This window comes from Anopheles darlingi, chromosome 3 (assembly GCF_943734745.1).
Source record: "Anopheles darlingi chromosome 3, idAnoDarlMG_H_01, whole genome shotgun sequence".
Taxonomy (NCBI): domain Eukaryota; kingdom Metazoa; phylum Arthropoda; class Insecta; order Diptera; family Culicidae; genus Anopheles; species Anopheles darlingi.
Genome location: NC_064875.1, coordinates 66,485,968 through 66,507,937, shown reverse-complemented (window position 1 = coordinate 66,507,937; position 21,970 = coordinate 66,485,968). Strand labels below are relative to the sequence as shown.

The following is a 21,970-nucleotide window of genomic DNA, read 5'->3' as shown; positions in this document are numbered from 1 at the left end:
TAGAAACGAATTTCAATTTTTTAACGTCTCCAGTGTTGTGCGCTACGTGTAAACAGCCTTAAGAGTTTTTAACCCGGTGCTGTGAACGGGTATAACCTTAAGGGAACGCGGTTTTCTTGGCCCGTTTGCTCCGTGGAAATCGCGGGAAATCGAGAAAATTGTGACCGGAAAATCGAACCGAAATGGTTTCTAATCTCAATAATTCCATTCAATTGAAGAATTAAATCGTGAAGTTCAAAGTGAAATTCCGAATGGAATCAAACAGTTCGCGGGCTTTCCGCGGTTTCGTGTTTCTCTTCCAAACAAAATCACCGAGGGCACAACGGGAATATTTCGAAAACCCATAAATAGCTCACAAAGTGGAAAGGAGCCCACCTTTGACCATCGCGGACTCCAGCGAGCCCGCCGTTCGCCGTTGAGTCGTGAGCACGCGCATCGTCCGGTTATTCAGCAGCAGCATCACCATCAGCAGGAGCAGCCACCGTGAACGTGCGTAAACCCCCGTCGTTCCACATCTTTCCACAGGTGACTGTGCGTGTGTGTGCTTCGTTGTGCTTGGTTGATTGTGGCTCGATTGTGGCTGTCGCGACCATCATCATCAGCAGAAGAAACAAAGTGTCTCCCTATTGATTCGTAGCGCGACAAGTGCCGTGACGTTGTGCGTGGTCTGTGCGTGTATTAACAAACAACTCAACGATATGCTGGAACGGCGGGAGCAGCGGCCAGCATCGTCACGATACCATATGGTAGCATCCGCTAACAGCAGTAGCAGCAACAGCAGCAACACCTGCACCAGGAGTAGCAACAGCATCCCCCGCAAAAGCAATAACCTGCCACCGTTAGTCATCATGAGCTGCTGTTGGGTGTTGGTGGTACTGTGCGGATGCCTGGCCATCGATGGTGTTCCGTTGGCCAGCGGACTCCCCGAAGGTGGTGGAGATTTCCCGGTGGGACGGTTCCCCTTCCTGATGCCCAAAGTGGTACCCTACAAGGTGAGTTTGCCAGCAGCAACAGCATCCAGCAGCGCGATAACGGATTAGCAGAGAGCATAGATGGCCTTGAGCCGTGCTGTTCATCGCCAAGTCAGCCCCCTGCTAGAGTGGCCTACTTCTCTTCTTCGTTACGTGCTGCACAACTATAACCCCACTACCACCGGATTGCACATCGGGAGAGGGTCTTCAAATCGTGTTTTTTGTGCAACGAAATTGGGCGTTTTGGGAGTCCAACCGTGGGGTGCAATATGGTTGCGAAAGGGGGTCGCAGATTCGGTGTGCTTCTGCCCCCGTTACGCCATCTCAAGCGCGCTAGTTCTCCTCTCCACCGATTGCGATGCTCCGATAAGACGCGCCAATCGCGGGGATGAACAATGAGTGATGGTCGGTGGTGTTTTTTTGTTTTTCTGCCGAGAACATTTCAACGTTTTGCGATAGCAACGCCTCTGTGTGGCTTAGTAGAGTCTCTCCGCTGAGTTAATTGCTTTTCGTTTCGCCGCAAACTACAACAAACATTTGATAATGCTGCTGTTTCGCAGTCCCTATCACGTTTCGTACCGTGGGTTCGATAGAAGTTCGAGTGGAAATCATACGCTGCAGTATATAGCAGCTGAATCCCAGTGTCATGGTAGCACCTTCACTCGACCCCTCAACGAACTCGAGTGTAGCCATTCTAATCTAGAACATTGATCGATCACCTCGCCAATATGTTAGGTTTGCTTGGTACCTGCCAGTACCTGCTGGGTTTGAAAGTCATTGGCCCGTTGTACCCCTACGGTCCAACGACGTCTTGTACCTTCCACGGCTACCTGTTTCGAAGAAAAAGTTGCCTCAATGTTCTCGAACCGCCCCGTCGCACAGAGCAACCGAGTCATTTAGATTCTTTCTATTTGCACAGCTGATTAGCGTAGTGTCCTATACGGGTGGCCACGTCTTCGTCGTAGACCTCTCAACACGTTCTGTTCAGAAAACAAAATTAGATCGTAACAGATGGACCGGTAACGGAACAACGGTGCCACTCCAATTAGCTCTCCAATGTCAAATGGCCAATAGGACTGAGTCAGAAGCCGGTCCCGGGCTTCCAAATGAAGGTTCCACTCTTTCAATGCACCTGAGAGGCGTTGATGAACAGCGGGGCATAAATTTTCATCATTCAATAGTCGGCTCTCGTTACGCCGATATGTCACGCTCGTGTAATTGACATTAATGGATTTTTAACATTTCACCATCGCCATCGATTTCATTCAATTGAAAAGTCATTAAATTTATTTGATAAAGAGTGTGTTCCATCATCCTGGGGGAGAGGAGTTCGCGGAACATAATTCGTGCGGTTTTTCGAGTTACCCGGTGTTTTTTCGCGGAACCTATCGAAGAAACACCGTAGTATCATAGTAGACTTGTACACCAGGAATACAACTTGCACGCCATGGGGAGCTGTCAATCCGCGTAGAAGAATCCCGCGAATCCGTCTCTGTTAAATGGACTCGTCTTATTTCGGCGGCACGGGCACAGTTTTGTGGCGCAATCTGTTTCCTGCGTGGTGGCTTGTGGGGAGCACAACAGCAGGATGCTCTGGTGGTAAACTGCTATTAGGGACTAATAGCAGCCCGTATCCCAGCGCTTACTATGTCGCTTTACCCCGTTTGCTCCACTACTCAGCTAGCAAGCTACTCAAACACCATCGTCTAATGATACCAGGAGAAAAGAGTGGTCGGAACTGGCGACGAGCTGGAGAATCTGTGATGAAAAATTGTGTTCACCGCAAGTGGTAATCGCCTGTGTCGGGTCTCAATCTCAATCCACTTAACGCCCAAGTAACAGGACACCACCTTCACCAACAGCCAGGAACACGACGACGCGTGGTGCCTGGTGGTTGAGCAAAGGACAGACACACGGCCAACTATGATTGCCGGAGCAAATTGGTGGTTGGTGTGGTCTTGCTGTCTTCGAAAGCCATCGTTACTCTGGTCAAACAGATTGAGCTTTTATCCACACTCCGGTGAAAGCCATCGGAAACGTGTGCTCGCTGTCGTTGACCGTGCTGCTGTTTGCAGAAGGATATGCAAGGGAATCAAATTGATCATACTATTTTTAGGATCGTCCAGGTCCAGATGGTTCGTTAGTATGGTTCGTTGGAATCACATCTTCAGCTGCTGTGAATTTGAAGCACAATCCAGCTGAGCACCTTGTTACTGTGGTATGATTGAGGAATAGAATGTTTAACCTCGACTGGGAGATCCTTGTTACCGTGTGTATTAACGGCCGATATGCAGGCTAGCAGATGGACAGAGCGAGGGATAGAAGATGAGAATGACAATATCCATTATGCGATAGTCTGGCCAATAGCCAACTCTGAACGTCATAGGCAATGAAACGTAACAGAAATCTGGCACACCAGATGGTGGAACGTTGGCCTCGCTCCACAAAATCGTTGCTTCGGACGCTCGCCAAAAAACCAGGGCGGATGTGGGGCGGCGTCACTAACGTCATTTCCTTCTCGAACCCGTACTGTGTATGGCGAGAAAGGCGAGAACGATGACGTCAGAGTGAACGTGGTGTACGCACGTGTGCCTTCCCGCGGTAAAGTGCGCGGGAAAAGGGAGAAAGGAGCTCAAATCCGACAACGATAAAAGCACAGGAGCCTCGTTTCCCACTGTCGTGCGCGTAGGAGGAAGATACCGTGAGAGATCCCGGTGCGGGGCCGGGTTGTAACGTGTATTACGTTGATTCATGCTGCCGATAACAATGATAAAGTTAATCGCTCGAGTAAAGAATGAGAACAACCGTGGGAAGAAGCGACAAAGTCATGCGGATTGTGAGTTCCTTTCACGAAGAAAGAAGTACACCTGAGATAGTATGTTAAAGGCATTCCTCATTTCACGAAATCCCTCCGTCCAACCAAAGGGTAGTTTAGGGTTTTACTTATTCAACACAAAATGATGAGAACCGTCCAGCTCCTGTCCTTTGGTCCTTCCCGTATTATGGGTTCCGTAGGTTGAAGTGGCTGTTGTGAAGTTCATAATGCACGTTACCCAATTTGTTAGCCGGCAATTATGGTCCCTTTTTTGGGGTCGTTTGGTTTGGAAGTTATAAGTACCCGCCCTTTGGAGAGATGAGGATTAGCTTCGATGAGTAGCATCTGTCCATCTTCCATCGTTATTGGTGGTTATCTAACAATGAGCTTACTTGTGGAACTGCTTTCCATAAGACACACAATGCGGTGCAGGATTTATAAACACCATCGCGTCGTATGGCAGGAGCAGCACTGTGTTTTGTTGGAGGAATGTTATGGCTGGTAATTCGTAATATCACGCTCTTGCGTTAATGGCTGCTGGTATTGCGCCATGGCTCTTATGTCGTGAAATCCGAAGATGGCTCGCGAATATATTACGCCATTAGTGCCCCATGGTGCTATCTATCATTTTTGCGCTCGCAGATCAATCTTGAAATCCTCGTAAGATTCGTCCTGTGCTTTGTTTGTCTCCTTTCCGGTCTCGGTATTTTCTTTATGGAAAATGCAAACAATCAGCAGCAGCAGCAGCATCCGGTGGCCCACACAAAGTTCGTCTTTTAACATTTTTAGCATCCCAACCGCCGTCGGTGGGCGGTACTTGGTACAACTTTACCATAAACAAGACTATTTTTAGCCACCGAGCATCGCGCGGCAAGAAGCGTTTGGTCAATGGAATATCCAAAAGGGATTTACTTCGTCATCGGGTGCTTCGGGTGTAGCGGGGGCATGTGGTAGTAGAAGAAGCTTTTCAAGTCCTGCCACAGGATGGATGGATGGATGGATGGTAAGCTGAGGGAACTAATTTTAGATCTGAATCTTGCGTGGGCGTTGGATGGCAGCCGCATTGTTTGGCAGGCGAACTTATACCGACGTTTCCGGCGGCACCACATCCAGCCATTTTGTTCGTTACCCTCCCACGGTCACGTATGCGATTTCGTTCAATCATATATTGGCATTGTTATCGGCTCGATACTGGAATTCTTTTACTTTTGATCCGCAAACCTCACTCAACCTTCTGGTTGGGTGTAGCTTGAGGTTGTTTATGGTTTTGTGCCGGTTCGTGAAGGTACTCCGGTAACGATGGACAAGGCAGAGACCTCGACGTGATGGATTGTGGTAAGATGCCCTGCACAACCGCCGCGCGCTCTGTGGAATGTAGGAATGTCCTGGAGGATTTACGTACACATTTGTGCTATTTCACTACGGAATGCTCGAGTCTGAGTTGCTTTCGCTGGTGCTTTTCGAAGCGATACAGTTAGCGTGACCATAACCGTGTACCTTTGAGGTGATACTGGTAGCACTCAAAAAATAAAAGAAAGATTAATTTTCTATTATTGCCTCATCTTCGACATTTTGATAAAACGTGCATTAATTTGTAAAGGAACTCAATGAAGAAAATCCGTTGCCCGATGGATCATGGATCCATCGTACGCGGCACTCACCGTCCGTAGCTGCTAATTATGCAAATTGAGGCTTCAAGTTTTGCCAGAACTTTCCACGGAAGCTGGAGTAAAAAAAAGGAAACTTTTCTCTCTCCTCGGGCGTGTGGGCGCTGTGCTGGTGTACCGTACTACCCTCGGCTAATGAGCAAAAAGCAGCAACAGTAAGAAGCAGCATGAGGTGGACTGGCTGGCAGCCTGGCAGCTCCTTAGTGCTCCTAGGGGTCTCACTGTTTGTTATTTATTTCCCTCGCTAATCGTTGCTGAAGGTGTTGTAATGAATAATTTAATCAGGAATTGCACGTCACAGAGATTTGGGGTTCGTTTTGCACGAAACTTTCCTGACGCCTCACGCACAACCTTCTCCCCCTTCCCACATTAGCCGGATTCATTAGCGGGGTATTGGGATGATTAGGTCAAAGTGTGGCATGATTAGAGAAAATGTGAAATACGACTTTGACGGTTTTGGTGGCTTCTCAGTTGTTTCAAGCAGCAGCAGCACACCATCCCATCAGATGAATGTCACTATAATGTAGACTAAGTAAGTTTGAGGGTTTTGTTACAAGAGGAAATCGGCTCCACCAGGAAATGCTTCAAATGGACTCCAGAATGTGCTACAACCTAAGGGAGTTTTCATCATCTTGTCTGCTTCATTGGACATTGTTGGAGCGCATTTATGTCTTGTTGAAACAACCATCTCTTGTACTGGCGCTTATGTTCACAATCAAAGGAACCGGGCGATTAGTTGGAAAGGTTATTACGACTGGATCACGGCAAGCCACTTCCACTCACACGACGACGGGCTACTGGGATTGTGATAGGGAGCAAAATCCAACTTGACGCCGGACCGGCTTGCCACCACGGTCCCAGAATCTCATCTATGTCCCATGTGTGTGTGCATGAGTATATGTGTTTGTACGGTTCGTAAAGAGAGTAGAATAATCCCCCGCTTTCTCCAGCGATGGAGGATAGATCCTTGTTATTCCCCTTAATATATACCTTGTAACGGTGCGTATGCGTCCATACGTCACGGCATCTCGAGCTCGTCGTGCACAACCGTCAGAAGAGTGAAGGCAAAATTCAATTTGTCCTCGCCGCAAAAGGTTAAGACCAGCTGTCGAGCAAAGGGCTGAAGTTGAAGCGTGGTGGTTGCGAACGGGAACGGGTAGATCATTTGATTAAAAGCTCCGGCGCGGATGGATATGATAAGGATGCGGTGGCAGCAAGAGAAACGGTGCAAGAAGACATTGGAAAGGACTTTATGACTTTTTAATCGAGTTCATGCCGTATACGTGCCCAGTTGCGACTCTGTGGATTGAGATGATGACGCATCACGGTCGACATGCTCTGAACGGGGGAGGACGCGTGGTCTTGTCGATTTCTGATGGTTTGCTTGTATTAAATAGCTGCATCCCAGAAACAGAAGTGTTGCAAAGTGTTTCGACGTCCCATTAATCTTGATAAAGTAATCTAGATGTATCGCCCGCTACCTAACATGGATTTTCCATTCTATTTTCTTCTTCCAGCCCGAACTCTACCTCTGCACACCGGTGAAGGTGGATTACACCAAGAGCTACTATATCGGTGAGTTTCAGGTGGAAGTCCTGTTTGCATCTCACAAGCAGCACACACCATTTACGCATCGTTTGTTTCGCTTTTTTTCATTCGCATATCGCCGCTCATCGCAGTGGGCTTCGAACCAAATGCAACCATGGCCACCGCTCACCATATGCTCCTGTACGGGTGCGATACTCCCGGATCGGAATCGGCCGTGTGGTAGGTAGTCCGTCCAGTGATGGGAATGACGAAGTGACTACGACCATGCCTGGCATTACCGTAATGGGTTTCATTTTGCAGGAACTGTGGTGAGATGGCGGGCGCTAGTGAGTACAGCCACAGTCCGTGTGCGAGTGGTGCACCGCAACAGATCATCTATGCGTGGGCCCGGGACGCGCCGAAGCTGGAACTACCGGATGGGGTCGGCTTTAAGGTGGGCAAGGATTCCCCAATTAAGTACATCGTGCTCCAGGTGCACTACGCACATATTGATCATTTCAAAGGTATGTCCACAATCTGCCCAAAGACTGCTTTTTTGACAAATTTAAAGTTAACTGCGTACCTGGAAGGTCCTCAATCTAGGAGTCGTAGAAAAACGGTGAAATTTGTGGCATCCATATTGTTTGCCCCCGGAAAGCCCGTCCGTGTCTGTTCGTTCGTGATAGCCCGTCCGTGTCTGTTCGTCGCTCGACCTTATGGAACCAATTTGTTTAATCCCACGCTGGCTTGCTGCCGGCCAGCTTGTCTTATCTGTGTGTGTGTGTGTGTGTGGCATGGATACTCAAAATTTTATAATTCCAGTCAGCACCTATAGACCACCGTTTTTGTAGTGAGGATACAATCTCTCTCTCTCTTTCCATCTCTTTCTTTTGGCGTAACATTCCCTACAGGAATCCTCGATTCCAGATCATTCTTCTCATTCGTCTCTCCGTCTCTCTTGTGAAACGTTGTGGGAGTGGGAAGCCAGTAAATTGGAGATAAATGCCAGGCCGTCCCACGGATACTGCATCATTATTATCCTGGTAACAGAATCGCCATGACGCGCTCTGCTGAGTATACCAAACACCGCTATTTGTATCATGCGGAATGCGATACCAGGTAGCTTACGAGATAAGGAAAGTTAGAGAGAGAGAGGGAGGGAATAGAAGAGACCGGGGTTTGTAAATCAGGACGATCGGACGCGAGGACGCACTTTTATAGCTAGTCCTGCAGCAACATTGTTTGAACTTTTCACAGAATCTGAACGAACTTCAGGCTAGCGGCCCTGGACAAAGTGCCGCGGGCGAGCGAACGTTGGCTAATTGGTGAACTGGAAACTTCTGGCACCAGCAGAGCAACTTCCGCTGGTAGAGTGGATGCAGCACAGATGCTGTTCGCTCTGATGATCGAGGAGCAGAACCGTTTTGCTGCAATCGGCAGCAGGACCATCGAATTCCAGCATAACAGGAGCCTGGGGTTTCACTTAGACGCAAACACACAACAAAGTTCCGTCAGCAGCAGTCTGTGTCTGGCGGAAATTAATTGTACAGACTCGGTAGTCGCAGGACCTGCGAGAGGAGAGCTTTGAGTTTACCGGCCGCAAACACAAATTGGATTTCTCCCACGTTGCAAAGTTTAGAGCAAACATAACCGCCCCACCGTTAACTCACCCACTCGGTACTCGCAAGTATTCCCAGGTCGTGTGTTGCTGCCGCCGCCCCGTTATCATCCGCCGGTATGGATCCGGTGTCGGTTCGACCGGTACAGTTCTGGTTAAGGTAACCATTTGGGACTCGTAAACGAAGTCGCCTAACGCTGGCTTGACACAAACTCCGTCTATCGTTACGTTTCTCCGCGGGACTAAAATGCAGTCCTTCTCCCAGTCCGGGTCAGATCCAATTTTCCGCCAAGGGGACCAAGGTGTGTAGGAGTAGCTGGCGAAAGGAAAAGCTCGTTAACAATTTATTCATCCCCAGCGCCGAGGCCATTTCGCGACCTTCTGATTCTGTATTAACGCATTTCATTCATTTGCATACCGTTCCTGGGGACCCGATTCGCCTTTCGTGTGATTTTCCTCGTAGATTCCTCTTTCCTTGGGCCTCGGACCTTGATTATATGCAGCCATCCCGCGCGTAACGACATTGTGGTCTATAAAATGCTTCGCTAAATGTCACAAGCACATCACGACCATTATATTAATTAGCTGACCATCAAGGCTGAGATACCAGGGAGGACGATATCTGTGCTCCTATAGCTGTAATGATGCTATCAGCACGATAGCAAACCAGTGTTGTAGAGGCGGGATACCAGGAAAATCGGGCAGCACTCTATCTACTAACTCCTGAAGCTGAAGCCATGTTTCTTATCGATGCGTCGCTCTCTGACGACATATGCCAGCCGTGGGCTTGGTAGGTGGAGGAGGTCTTGAACACTTTTTTACAAGTTGTAGTGCCTCTCCCCCAGGGCGTGACACTGTTTGTGTGAGAAGAATGATGAAAATGGTTTTAAAATTTCTCTTTTTATGGTCCTTCGATCCTCGTCTGCACGTCGTTGACACTCAAGAGGGCAGACTTAACTTGTTGCTTGTTGCGTATCGAGGGTGCCACCGCATTGGTGCCTTCTGGCCTTCGATATCCGTCAACCGTGGTAACAGAGTAACCGTCACTTAATCCTACGGGCACACACGCACGTACACAACCTTTGGGCGTTTGCCCGATGACAAGGTTGACATTTTGCGACCAGCAAACCATGCTTAATGCGCGGTGTATCGATGAAAGCTCTCGCATCCCGTAGCGGGCGGAGTAGGGGTTGGAAGATGGCGTTGGGATGCCATTCCCGCGAGTCCCTCACATCTCTTCGCTCGAGATCTTCCAATTTCCACGAGATACGCTCTGGTGTACCGCGAGGAAAAGTTAGTCAATAAATCATTCATAAACCGCAAGGGCCTTCGCAAAAGGGCTGCTCGTCGAGAATGGTGCGTTTCCTTGCGAGGCGAGTGTTTCAAAAGGCATCTTTCATCGATTGCTGATTTCTGTGTTCTTCGGTACTCGTGATTGCGTGGTTGGAGTGTCATCGGAGCGAGTATCGGAAAGGAGTTTAATTGAATTGCCAGGAGCCAGAAGCCAGGAGCATCCAAATCAGTTTATTTGAATATACGCCGCACGGCTTCCATGGTGAATTGATTGGGCATTAATATAGTCTGCTTCTACTGCGTAAAGTGGAGGGAATAATATAACTTATTAATCCCTCGTCCAATATGATCGCGGGTTCAAAACACTTACATCGAAGAGTTTGTGGAACGCTGTATCCTCTAATCCTATTCCCAATCGCCCACTAGAGCTGCTTAATTGCCTTTAAATACCCTTCATCATCACAAGCCACAAGCCCTTTTTGCATAATCGATTTGCCCGGCATCCACAGATGGCAAAACGTCGGACGACTCGGGCATCTTCATCCACTACACGACGCAACCACAGCCGAAGCAAGCGGGCGTGATTCTGCTCGGTACCGCCGGTTACATTCGCCCGATGACTACCGAGCACATGGAGACGTTGTGCGACGTGACGGAGGATAAGGTGATCTATCCGTTCGCCTACCGAACGCACACGCACAGCCTAGGCCGGGTGGTTTCGGGCTATCGGATTCGGAAGGATGAATCCGGTGAGGACCATTGGACGCTGCTTGGTAAGCGGGACCCTCTGACGCCTCAGATGTTCTATCCGGTGGAGAACAGGGAACCGATCCGGAAGAACGATCGACTAGCCGCTCGCTGCACGATGGAGAGCAATCGTACCCGAGTGACCAAGATTGGGTAAGTTGTACATGCCCTGAGCGCTCAATCATTCCTCATTATCCTTACCTTTTTCATCTTTACAGAGCTACGAATGAGGATGAGATGTGCAATTTCTATCTGATGTACTTCGTGGATCAGGGTGAACCGCTGCAGATGAAGTACTGCTTTAGCAATGGTCCACCGTCGTTCCATTGGACCAACCAGGAGACACAGCTGAATCACATTCCCGACCTGGACGCGAGTACGCTGTAAGCGTCGGGTCGTCCGTCGTCCGTTAACCGCGTCCCAGGCTCACGTCACGTCCTGCCCCTAGTTGATAGCGGTGGAGCATGGCCCATCAGCGCTCTTCGCACTCATACGTTCGATCGAGGATCGAAAATCTGTGTGCCCGTTCACCTTGGAGTACGAATGTCCATATCACAATTTTAAAACGCTACAGGAACACATCACTCCCTGGGATAATGGGATGAGAAGGGAACGATAGAGGAGACTGCGGTGCTGCAAGCGAGAGTTAGTTGGACCGCTGTTTCTCAGGCCTGGAATTTTAGGAGGTGATCCAAAACGCATTGGGCGAAAAGGGAAATAGTTGTTTTCTCGTGCTTCCGCCAGCCAGCAGCTGCTAGGTGATTATGTTACGCTGTAAGATTTCATTCTAGTCATTCGTTGAAGAGGGGAGCACTATTTCACTGAAGCGGAAGGTGGCCGTGGCGTCCTGTACGTTTGCTTTTGCTGTTCTTATGGGGGAAGCGAATGGCTGCGGAATGAAGCGTAGAATTATCAGAATAATCAAGGAAAACGGATGGAAAGGCTGGAGAATGAAGACTTTTGCGGAACCGATGGTACAACCACGATACAGTGACAGAGATAGAAATGGAGCGATCGAGAAAGAGAGAGAGATAAAGAGAAATGGATGGTACTTACAAGATATAGCAAACAGCAGATTGGCGGCATCCGATGCCCTACATCGGTGCAGTGGCTTAGTAGCTTAACCCAGATTCCCTCACTGGATGTTGGTATATTTACTTGATCGTGTGCTGCTCCGATTTAAAGTTTGTTAATTAAGAGCGGAAGAGGGTTTATAATACTTTAACTTAATAGACTGCAATCGACGCATTGGACCTCCTCGTTATCGTTAGTTCTACAGCAACACCATACCATGTCAATGTCAATCAGGATTTCCCCGTTGCGTGTAACGGAAGCTTTTACAAAATGCATTTAAACCCCAGTCAGTAGCAGCAGCAGGCAGCAGCAGCAGCAACAGTAGATGGTTTAGCCTTTAAACGGAACAATCATTGGCACTCACACACAAAATCGCAAATACACACCAATACGCGCTTTGCCTGGCTTACTGTCTCCAGGTAGGGGAGCGATATCAAATAATCTCTCTTGCCCGAATCCCCTGCTGCCCAATGGTATGCTTTTCACGTGTACAGAACCGAAGTCTAGATTGCAGAACAAGAAGGAGTAAAACAAGGAAGGATCTATTGTTTGTTTTTGTTTTATAGTAGAAGAAGAGAGTATAACAATTATGATAATAAATAACCCATCATCGCTGGTGGTAGGGTAGATGTATGTATAGTAGGCAGAACACAGCAAAGGGTGTCTGTGTGTGTGTATGCACACTGAAGAAAGCCAACCCTTGGCGCCTTCTCAGAGAAATATCTTCAAAGTAACTATTATCTGTGGTAGAACTGCGAAGGTAGACGATAGCAAACTCTAATACACACAACAGGAAACAAGTGTAAACCTAGCATAATGCAAACTAGCAGAGCTCACCCATCTGACCGACGGCTGCTGCCCCGAGTGGCGGAGGCAGCGAAGGATAAGGAGCCACATTGACTATGAGTCCCGAACCGAACCGACAAAACACGAAACGGAAAGACTTTCTCTTAGTTGAAGAATGATCGTAAAGGAAGAGAGATAGAAAAGGAAGGTATGCGAAGCGTAGATGATCGCACAATGGTAATTCAAGCACAGCACGTTCTCTAGGCCATGTGGGCAACAGAAATTCCCCACCCACTATTACCCATCTCCCTTCTCTCATGAAGAAGCAACCAACTGTATGTATAGACCACAAGAAGGTTGATGCGCAGTGGACCCGCTTTAGGTGGGATTAGCAACAAGTTAGTGAGATAGAAGCATAGCAGCCCCCCCTAGGTGCACACAACTGGTGACACAAGGTGGTGGAGTACACAAAAGGCGACGACACACGGTCAACAAGCAACTCTCATACATATTATTATGATCATATACATACAGATATATATATATTATATACATATACAAAAGATACACGTACGTACATGTCGAGTGTAATTTGCATTTTAAAAGATGGTTCACCGGACGCTGCACAGGATTCGCGCTGGTACAGGTTGCAATCATGAAGTCGCGCAGAGCGTATATTTCCCCAATTTTAGATCTGTTTCCATTCCTATCAATTGTTGACCAACTCTGAGGTTTAAATTTTGATTTAAATCACCCGTCAGGCGAAACAGCAGAGCATATAATGCGTATCATGAGCCAAGGATCCTTTTAACGGAATTCAATGTTTGTCCACTCGAGGGGGCAGGGTTGGGCCTCATTTTTTCGAACTCGTCGTGGAATCTTCTAGCGTACTCGGTGGTATGATGGCACAATAAAATCGAATTTGGGGAACCGATACATACAGTATTCATATTCATAGAAATCATCTGCCAGGTGTGTTGTTGTTTTACTTTACTTTTAACCCGAGAACCGAGAACCGAGAGAAAACCGTCCAGTAATCAAGCCTCGAGAAAGCAAATAACGGCTTAATCTTCGCGCCTGGGGCGGTTGATAAGCGGGCTACTACGACCTCCACTAACACCATCATTGGCTGGTGGGGAAGAAGATCATCAAGCTCTGACGCGCGCCGTATAAATAAAGCCAAATCGTAGATAGCGTGGTGCATCGGAGTTGACAGTGGTCACCTTGCAGTGGTGGTTCCGCGATAAATTCGGTTTTGGATTGTACGACTGTTAAATTGTGCGTGCGTGTGTGTTGGAATAATGGGAAAAGATCGTTGCCTCAACATCACGACCGTCACCGCAAGGGATATCCGGTGGCCAACGTCCCTGGGGGCGCACGGTTCCGATGCGATGGTATGTATCCGGCTTTCTACCAGATGGGTTGCTTTGATTGCTTCGAACGATGACCGCATCTCCCTACAGCATACTGATCCGGATTATTCGTGCGTTTACGTGACGATTGGCACGGTTGAAGGGTTGGTGGGTTGCGGTATGACCTTCACCCTTGGACGTGGTACCGATATCGTGCTGCTAGCTGTCCGCGCGTTGAAACATCTCGTCGAGGGTCGCACCACGACCAGCATCTTTGAACGGTTCGGTGCTTTCTGGCGCGAGCTAACAAGCGATTCCCAATTACGCTGGGTATGTATCGCGTCTTCGGCGGATTCGACGAAGATACTTTTCTTAAACCTCATATCCCCGGTGTTACATTACCCCAGATAGGACCGGAGAAAGGTGTCACCCATCTGGCGGTGGCTGCCATCATTAACGCCCTGTGGGATCTGTGGGGTAAGCTGCGCGGTGTACCGGTATGGTTGCTGCTCGCCGAGATGGAACCCGAGGTAGGTAATCACCCATGGGGCCCAGGAAGACAGGAAACACAGAAATCATACCATTCCTCTTTCGTTTCTTTTGTAATCAAAAAGTATATTTACGCGATCCGCTTTTATTAGACATTCATTAAGGACAATCCGTTACGTTCTTACGGGTTCCCTGCTCTTCCACCTTTTTTAGCGATTTCCCATTTTTTCGCCTTTTTTGTTTTTCTAATACCCTACCAACTTCCACTGTGGTCTGGAGCTGGATTGCATTTCTCAAAATATGTCTGTTTCCGACCGTCCGCATTACAAGTTCTAGTCGTTTTAGTCTTATTAGTACAGTTCTCCTTATTAGGGTTCGCTTCAAATCGCGCCAAAACGTAAATCGTTACTTAGAAGAAAAAACAACACACCTAGTGGGTTATTGCGCTACGAACAAACAGAAAATAATGTCCTTATAGAAGGACTCTTCTCTGATCGCGAGTACTACCTCTCTATAAGTATCTCTCTCTTTCTATATATGCATGCGTATACATATATTTATGCAATTGTTTGTATATCATTAATCAACAAAATTTCATTAGAACCCTTACTTCCACGAGCCGCGGTCCCTCGCTTGAGGCTGCGCATTCAAAACTCGCGGTTTTCATGGTGTTCCTCCGTAGAAGCTAAATGCACTCCTGCTTCTACTTTGCTCGTTCCGCTTTTCCTATTGGTACCCGGTTTCTTGTTCGAGTGCTTTTGAGCCTTTGAACCCCCCGCCCTGGTCAGCCAGGCAAGTAGACAAAGGGATATGGGGTATACCAACCAACACGGTCCGCGGTTTTCTTTTTCGTTAAAAAAGTAACAATCGATATATATTTTCAAAAAACGATTGGACAACGAGCCACATTTACAGTTAAAATAAAAGGGTCCTCTTCTTTCCTTTCGCTACCTCCACCTCCCAACCAATTCTAATTAAGAGTGGCACCCTCTGCGCGCACGAAACACACGGCGAAAACGGGAGTATAAAGATGGCAAACGCGATGGCATGTTGTTGGTGTGGTTGGCAGGGTGGCACTCATTGTCCTTGTTGATGATGCGATGCTGATGAAGCTGCCGCTGCTGCTGGTGCTGTTCATGAAGGGGATGGCTGTATGTATTGTATATGTTTAGTGTTTGTGCGCTGCGCTGGGCTGCAGTGTTGCTGCTTCGGGGTGTGTTAGTGATGATTAGTTTTTTGTAAAGTAAAAACCAAAAAGAAAGAGATAACTTTCAAGCTCCAAAAAGGGGCACACGACGGCTGGTGCTGTTGCTGCCGCTGCTGCTACTTCCTCTTAATCATCCTGCTCATCTAGATCGTCTAACCGGGGTGCCGGGATTCGTCTCAGTGCGTTCTGAGTCGGTGTGTTGTTTGTGCTTTGTTGTCGTTGCTTCAACTGCCGTAAAAAATCTTCCCGAGTCGGAGTGCCACTCCTGGCCGCAGGCATCACCACCAGTTCCTCGGCCATCTCTTCCTCTTCTTCCTCCTCCGGTTCGCTTTCGTCGTCTTCGTGTACCGAGCGTGACACGGAGCCGCTCCGGCCACCGTTCGTACTTCCACCTAGCTGGTGACTCATCGAGGAGTTGCTTTTGTTCGAAGGCTTCAAGCAGGCCGGTCCGGCGAGTGAACGGGGAAAGCGCTGCTGGTAGCGTTCCAGGCGCAGAAACTTGATCGACACTAGCCGATTGTCGAACCACCAGCCATTGATCTCGTCGTGCACGATGCCGGCATCCTTCGGTGTGGCACACCGGACGTACACGCAGCAGCTACCACGATCAAGCTGAATGTCGTAGATCCGGCACCGATCGCCCACCTTCTCGAGAATGGCATCCTGTACGATCGTCTTCAGGTTGGGATCGTTCACCTCGTACCGATCGAACATTTGCCGTATCTTGAGGCACGGTGTCGGTGGATCGTGAATCTTGTTGCTGCTGTCGAATGCCTGTCCTTGCCATTTCTTGCTACTGCTACCGAGACCGGGTGCGACGGTACCGCCGCCACTGCTGCCACCACCAGCTCCCACCGTGCCTCCAGCACGTCCTCCTGGTGTGTTAGCAAGGGAATTATTGCCACCGATGCTGCTGGGCAGCGGTGCCGTATCAATCCAGCGCATCATCTTGAAATCTTCGCCACCGACCGTACCGATCTCGAACGAGATGCGGCTCTCGTTGTGCTCGAGAAACTGTAATGCTTCGTTCCAGGCCCAGCCCATCTTACGGCGATTTTCGATCGGAATCAACCGATCGCGCAGATGTGCTACGACGACTCGCGCATCCGGTATCGGTACCGTCCCGGACCCTCCATTAGCCATTGAGGTTGCCTCGGCCGCATTAGCAGCTGCCTGGCTAACGGCGTGAATGATTTCGCTGATCAGTGTGTTCACCTGATCGCGCCGCTTCTGCTTCACGTACACGACGAACCGGTAGAAGTAGCGTGCCAAGAAGCCAAGTACCGCGGCCAGTGCCAGTCCGCCGACAATGGTGAAGAACTTCTGGAACTTGTTGTATAACATGCAACCGAAAGGAAGCTTCGGCCGGAGGATGGTAAAGTAGTGCGTCTTCGTCGGTCGTCGTTCGAGCACTTCGGCGAACGTGAGCGGTTGTCCGTCGGCATCGCTGTGATCGATGCGCCACTGAGGATTGCGATCGATCAGGTACTCCAGTGTGTGCAGATGGCGCGTTAGCTGTGGTATCAGCACCGACGGTGAGTCTTCTTTTGCCTTCTTCAATACGTCCGCCGGTGACATGAGGGATGCAGCAAGTGGCAACTTGCTCACCACGCCCGTGCCATCCACATCACCACGGCGACAGTGATACGCCTCGACGCGCTGCTTTAACTCTCCTCCAATCAGCTTCAGAAGTTCGAGTGCCGGTTTCACGTCGGCCTCGTCGACACAGGTTGTTCCGCTTTCCGGTGGGGCGTGATTCTCACCGATACCGATCTCACTCTCGTTCTCGCACACATCATACCGCGTATCGATTGAGCTGAGCGTGCTCGCGAGGTCCGTGCTGATCGTCATGTACATGAGCGCAACCGAGACGAGGAAAGCGATGAGCAGACAGAGTAGAGCACACGGGACGAACGTCTGCTTGAAACCATAGTGCTCGTCAAGCCGCGTGAGCAAATTACCGAAGGCTACCCGTAGCGGAACACCACTGGCCATCATGCCTGTTGGCGGTGGTTCTGGGGAGGGTTGTGCGTGTGTTACGATATCGTTCTCGTCGACCTCGGCCGCTTGTCCACCGTGCATTAGCCGGCTGTACCGTTGACGGATGTGGTTCCCGCTCACCAGTGCCGATGGCATCCCTCCTAGCGGTTTGAAAGTGCCGGTGGTGTTGTTACCGGTGTTGCTACTGTTGTTGCCGGTGCTGCTCCGGTAATGCAACGGATGTACCGGTACCCGGGAAGGATGGTGCAGCAGGTGCGAGGAAGAATTGGATGCCGATGGTGGACCGATCGTGTAACGCGACGATCCTATTCCCACGACTCCTCCACCTCCTGCACCTAAAGTGTTGCTGCTCCGCCGACCGATGATACCTCCGATCGCACTGTTGTAGTTCTCCTGCGATACCGTTTCGCCCCGTAGCTGCATCAGACGCTTCGTGTAATCGCTCACGTACGGGGGCGAAGAGTCGCCACCGGAACCGGACCCATTGGAACCGTTCGAGTCACTGTTGTTGGCCGCCATCGTCGGTGGTGTTACGTTCTGTGCGGCCAGCGCCGTTTTGCGGAACAGCGAGCTTTGGTACGATGGTGACGATGTGCTTCCTACAGAACGGTGGAGGGAGAGATCGAAAGTGTGTGAGAATGTATGAGAAAGAGAGAGGTAGCATGATAAGAACGAATCAAGGATCGACGATACCGGTGCGGTGGGCATGCAGGTGCTGCCGTGCCAAGTTGCTTACCGAATGCTCGCGGTGGGTTACGCAAAGTGGACGATGCAAAGTCATCCTCATCGCCCTCGTGTACGATGACCGGTGAGATGTATATTGAGCTGGGCGAGAGAGATCCTTTCTTGGCGCCGCCACTGCTGTTTCCTCCACCGTTGGCTGCCAGAAATGGCGAGTTGCCATGGTTACTAAGACTATGCTGAGCTGCTGCTACTGCTGCTGCTGATGATGATGTGGATGATGATATGCTGTTTTTAAGACCTCGCTTCATCGAGTTACCCGCGGCCGGTGACGGAGGTGCCGCCATCGAAGTGACCCGCGAGCTTCTTCCGAACGTTTTCCGGGCCGACGAGCTGCCGCCCAGCTTACGACCGTCGCTGCCGTCCGATTCTTCACCGGAGCTGTACCGTGCGGCCTGGGATGATTCGCGGCGCACCTTCCGTTTCTCTTCCTCCAGATGGTGGCGGAGCTTCTTGATGAGGATGTTCCGCGTCGTGCCGGTGACGGGCATATTCGGGAAACCGAACTGCACCAGTTGCAACCGCAGCTCATCATCCGAGAGCTGGTCCAGAGCATCCATCCGATAGCCGCTGCTGTTGCTCATCCTCAGTCCGGGATTCGGGATTCTTCAAAACTCCGTCTCAAGATGCCGCCACGATCGTGAATACAACCCCACAAACGCTTCTCCTGTTGCACGCTCTCTAGCGCGGTCTCTGTCACACTCGCGGCGCCTGCTATGTGACGCTGTTGCCGCCGTTTCACTCTATCCCGTTGTTGCTCAGCGCCAGCGCCGCCCGCCGCGGAGGCTTCCACCACTTCCACTCCTACCTTCGTGCTGCCTACCTTACCACGGACAAAAAACTGCGCTTCACCACACGCCCTTGCGGTGGACGGATTTTCACGATTCACGGCACTAATCGCGGGCAGCAACTCGGAAAAACCCCCGCAGAAACACACAGGCCACACGAGGCGTAAATTCTAGCGTTGCTTCCGCCTCTTCTTCGATCGTTCGTTCCGTGGATCTGAGCGCAATTTTCACGGTTTTCCACTTTCTCGGCACTTTTCCAATAGGAATGACAGTGCAAGTTGCTACTGATGTTAATTTGCTCTGAAATCGCGCGAAATTATTACGAAATGTTAAGAATTTCACATTTTTATTCGGATTTTTACTTCGATCTCTAACCTCAACATGAACCACAACAACGACAGGGTTGCATTCTATTTTTCGCTTGGAATTTTTATTTTTGAAGAATACTGCCCTTTTTTCGGGCAAATGCTCATATTTTATCGATCAGCACTGTAGCGAATGGCTTCATAATTTACATCATCGAGTTAAAACTAGATTCAACGTGAAGTGCGCTTGAGCTAGTGATTTCCAATTCCTGGCTCTTCGACTCGCTTTTTTGGTATTTTCCGTGTTAATTAACCACCCCCGAATGAATTTGAGATTCTGTTAAATTTTTATTTCTTTGGTATGTTTTGCATTTTTGACGCATCAAGCTGGGTTTTTTTTGCTACAGGAACTCGTGTCTACGATTGATTTCCGTTATATCGAGGATGTTCTCACTCCGGAGGAGGCAATTCAAATCCTTCAACAGAACAAACCAACACGCAGCGAACGAGTGGAGCACATCCGGAAGCACGGATATAAGGCCTACACCACACAGATCGGTACCGGAGCCACACAGCGATTAATATCGTTCGCATCCTTCTTGATTGACCACTTTTCTTTTGCAGGATGGCTCGGCTACAGCGATGAAACAATCCGGGGGTTGTGCAAGAAATATCTGGCGGCCGGATTCACGGCGTTCAAGATAAAAGTTGGACAAGATCTGGAGAGCGATAGGAAGCGGTGTCGGCTGGTCCGAGAGGAGATTGGTTGGGACAACCTGCTGGTGAGAAGATCGTGAGTCTACAACATCTTTCTTGAACTAAACATTACCTCCATTTTCAGATGGTTGATGCCAACCAAACGTGGAGTGTTCCCGGTGCGATTGAGTGGATGAAGTCGCTCAAGGAGTACAAACCACTGTGGATTGAGGAGCCCACATCTCCGGATGATGTGCTGGGGCATGCCAAGATCGCTGAAGCGCTGCGGTAAGGCAATAATGAAAGATCTGTTATCGAACACTCATTTCCTAATCCTCAATCATTCAGAGAGCATTTCATCGGAGTCGCTACCGGGGAGATGTGTTGCAATCGGGTCATGTTCAAGCAGTTTATGCAGGCCAAAGCGCTGGAATTCTGTCAGATCGATTCGGCACGCATCGGAGGGGTGAACGAAATTTTATCCGTCTACTTAATGGCAAAGAAACTGAACGGTATGACGCACAGCATGGAGCACCTGCGTTGAATCCCCCAATACGACCGGCATTCTATCGTTTTACAGTGAAAGTGTGTCCCCACGCTGGAGGAGTCGGGCTTTGCGAGATGGTGCAGCACTTGCAGATGTGGGATTTCTGCTCCGTTTCCTGTACCATGGAGGGGCGCATGATTGAGTTCGTTGATCAGCAGCATGATCAGTTCACCCATCCAGCGACGATCAACGAAAAGGCTTGCTATGTAGCACCAACTTCACCAGGGTATTCGACCGAGTTGAAGGAATCGGCAATCGAACAGTTTGCCTACCCAAACGGTATCGAATGGCAGCGCCTGTTTGCCGCAGGAACGTTTAAAAAGGAAAGTTATTAATCACAATCAACGATGATAAAAATATCTTCTTTTCTTCGCCCTTTCAACCTTGCAATGGCCAACAGTCTGGGAAAACCCAAGGGCTTCTGTTAAACAGCAATCTGGTTTTCAATAAAAGGAACGAAATCTGTTTTCTCGATACCAAAACGGTTGTTTTAAATAGTAGAATCAACACCCCGCTTTAAACGGATTCCCCGATGGCTGCGTACAAACTTTGAATAGCTTTTGGCGGCAAATTTGTGTTTTTGTCGCGCCGTGTTGACCGTGTTTTGCAAATTGTGGTCGTGAAATTTTATCGTATTTTCTGCTTTTAAACCACCAACAAAATGCCTTTTAAACGGTCGCCCATGCGCTATGCGCACATTATGGGCTACACCAGCGTTCTTTACCAAGAGGACGGCGAGTAAGTACCGGCGGCGCCCGCAACGAAACGCCCGCGCGTGCTAAATATGTTTTTGGTTTCCTTGATTGCAGTTGCATTATCAGCGTAGGACACGACGGGGACTTTCGAATCTGGCACGGCATCGGGGACGACGATCCACCGACGAGCTGTGTCGGGGAGCACGTCTGGTCGGCACTACAGTACGGTGAGCGTGTGCTGATAGCCACCGATCTGAACACCGTGCAAGCCTACAAATATCCTTCGCTCGATAAGGATGGCATCGAGTTTCGATTCACCGCCTACGCTACGAGCATTGTAAAGAACAAACGAGTAAGCCGAGTTATTATCGCCGAATGGCGTGTGTGTCTGTTTGATTCTCATACCCTTTGTTCTGCTTCAGTTTATTGCAGCCGGTTCGGAAGACGCGACGATCAAAGTGCACTCGATCGCTGACGGAGAAGAGTTTGAGCTGGAGAATTTGGGTGGACCCGTGCTGAGTATGGACGTTAGCAAGCAGGATCTGCTGGCGGCCAGTATCGGGAATGGGAAGCTGTGCGTGTGGGACATGAAGACGAAGGAGTTGAAGAAAACGTTTGAAGGACTAGCGAAAGTGAAGAGCTTTGAAGCAG

At 49.4% G+C, this 21,970-nt stretch overlaps 4 protein-coding genes across 4 annotated transcripts in view; 3 read left to right on the top strand and 1 right to left on the bottom strand.

The window, feature by feature from the left end:
* Window positions 1–298: 298 nt before the first annotated feature.
* On the top strand, window positions 299–13,432 carry LOC125955183 (peptidylglycine alpha-hydroxylating monooxygenase). Its single transcript, XM_049686167.1, has 6 exons — window positions 299–992; window positions 6,971–7,028; window positions 7,133–7,220; window positions 7,302–7,504; window positions 10,401–10,791; window positions 10,857–13,432. The coding sequence occupies exons 1-6, from the start codon at window positions 699–701 to the stop codon at window positions 11,023–11,025; spliced, it is 1,203 nt and encodes a 400-aa protein (XP_049542124.1). The 5' UTR covers window positions 299–698; the 3' UTR covers window positions 11,026–13,432.
* A 214-nt stretch (window positions 13,433–13,646) lies between these two features.
* On the top strand, window positions 13,647–21,095 carry LOC125955180 (mitochondrial enolase superfamily member 1-like). Its single transcript, XM_049686164.1, has 8 exons — window positions 13,647–13,892; window positions 13,962–14,180; window positions 14,258–14,380; window positions 19,789–19,939; window positions 20,006–20,163; window positions 20,223–20,365; window positions 20,426–20,589; window positions 20,658–21,095. Exons 1-8 carry the CDS (start codon window positions 13,800–13,802, stop codon window positions 20,957–20,959), a joined length of 1,353 nt encoding a protein of 450 aa, XP_049542121.1. The 5' UTR covers window positions 13,647–13,799; the 3' UTR covers window positions 20,960–21,095.
* On the bottom strand, window positions 14,441–19,453 carry LOC125955173 (inner nuclear membrane protein Man1). The gene is made up of 2 exons (XM_049686157.1): window positions 18,284–19,453; window positions 14,441–18,146 (listed from the first exon to the last, which is right to left on the bottom strand). Exons 1-2 carry the CDS (start codon window positions 18,870–18,872, stop codon window positions 15,673–15,675), a joined length of 3,063 nt encoding a protein of 1,020 aa, XP_049542114.1. The 5' UTR covers window positions 18,873–19,453; the 3' UTR covers window positions 14,441–15,672.
* A 129-nt stretch (window positions 21,096–21,224) lies between the features above and the next one.
* LOC125955175 (WD repeat and HMG-box DNA-binding protein 1) overlaps window positions 21,225–21,970 on the top strand; it is a 4,144-nt gene continuing 3,398 nt past the window's right edge. Inside the window, exons 1-3 of the mRNA XM_049686158.1 lie at window positions 21,225–21,362; window positions 21,434–21,671; window positions 21,742–21,970. The exon at window positions 21,742–21,970 is cut by the window's right edge and continues 12 nt beyond it. Coding sequence (XP_049542115.1) covers window positions 21,286–21,362; window positions 21,434–21,671; window positions 21,742–21,970 — 544 coding nt within the window. The 5' untranslated portion in view covers window positions 21,225–21,285. The remainder of the gene's footprint in view (window positions 21,363–21,433; window positions 21,672–21,741) is intronic.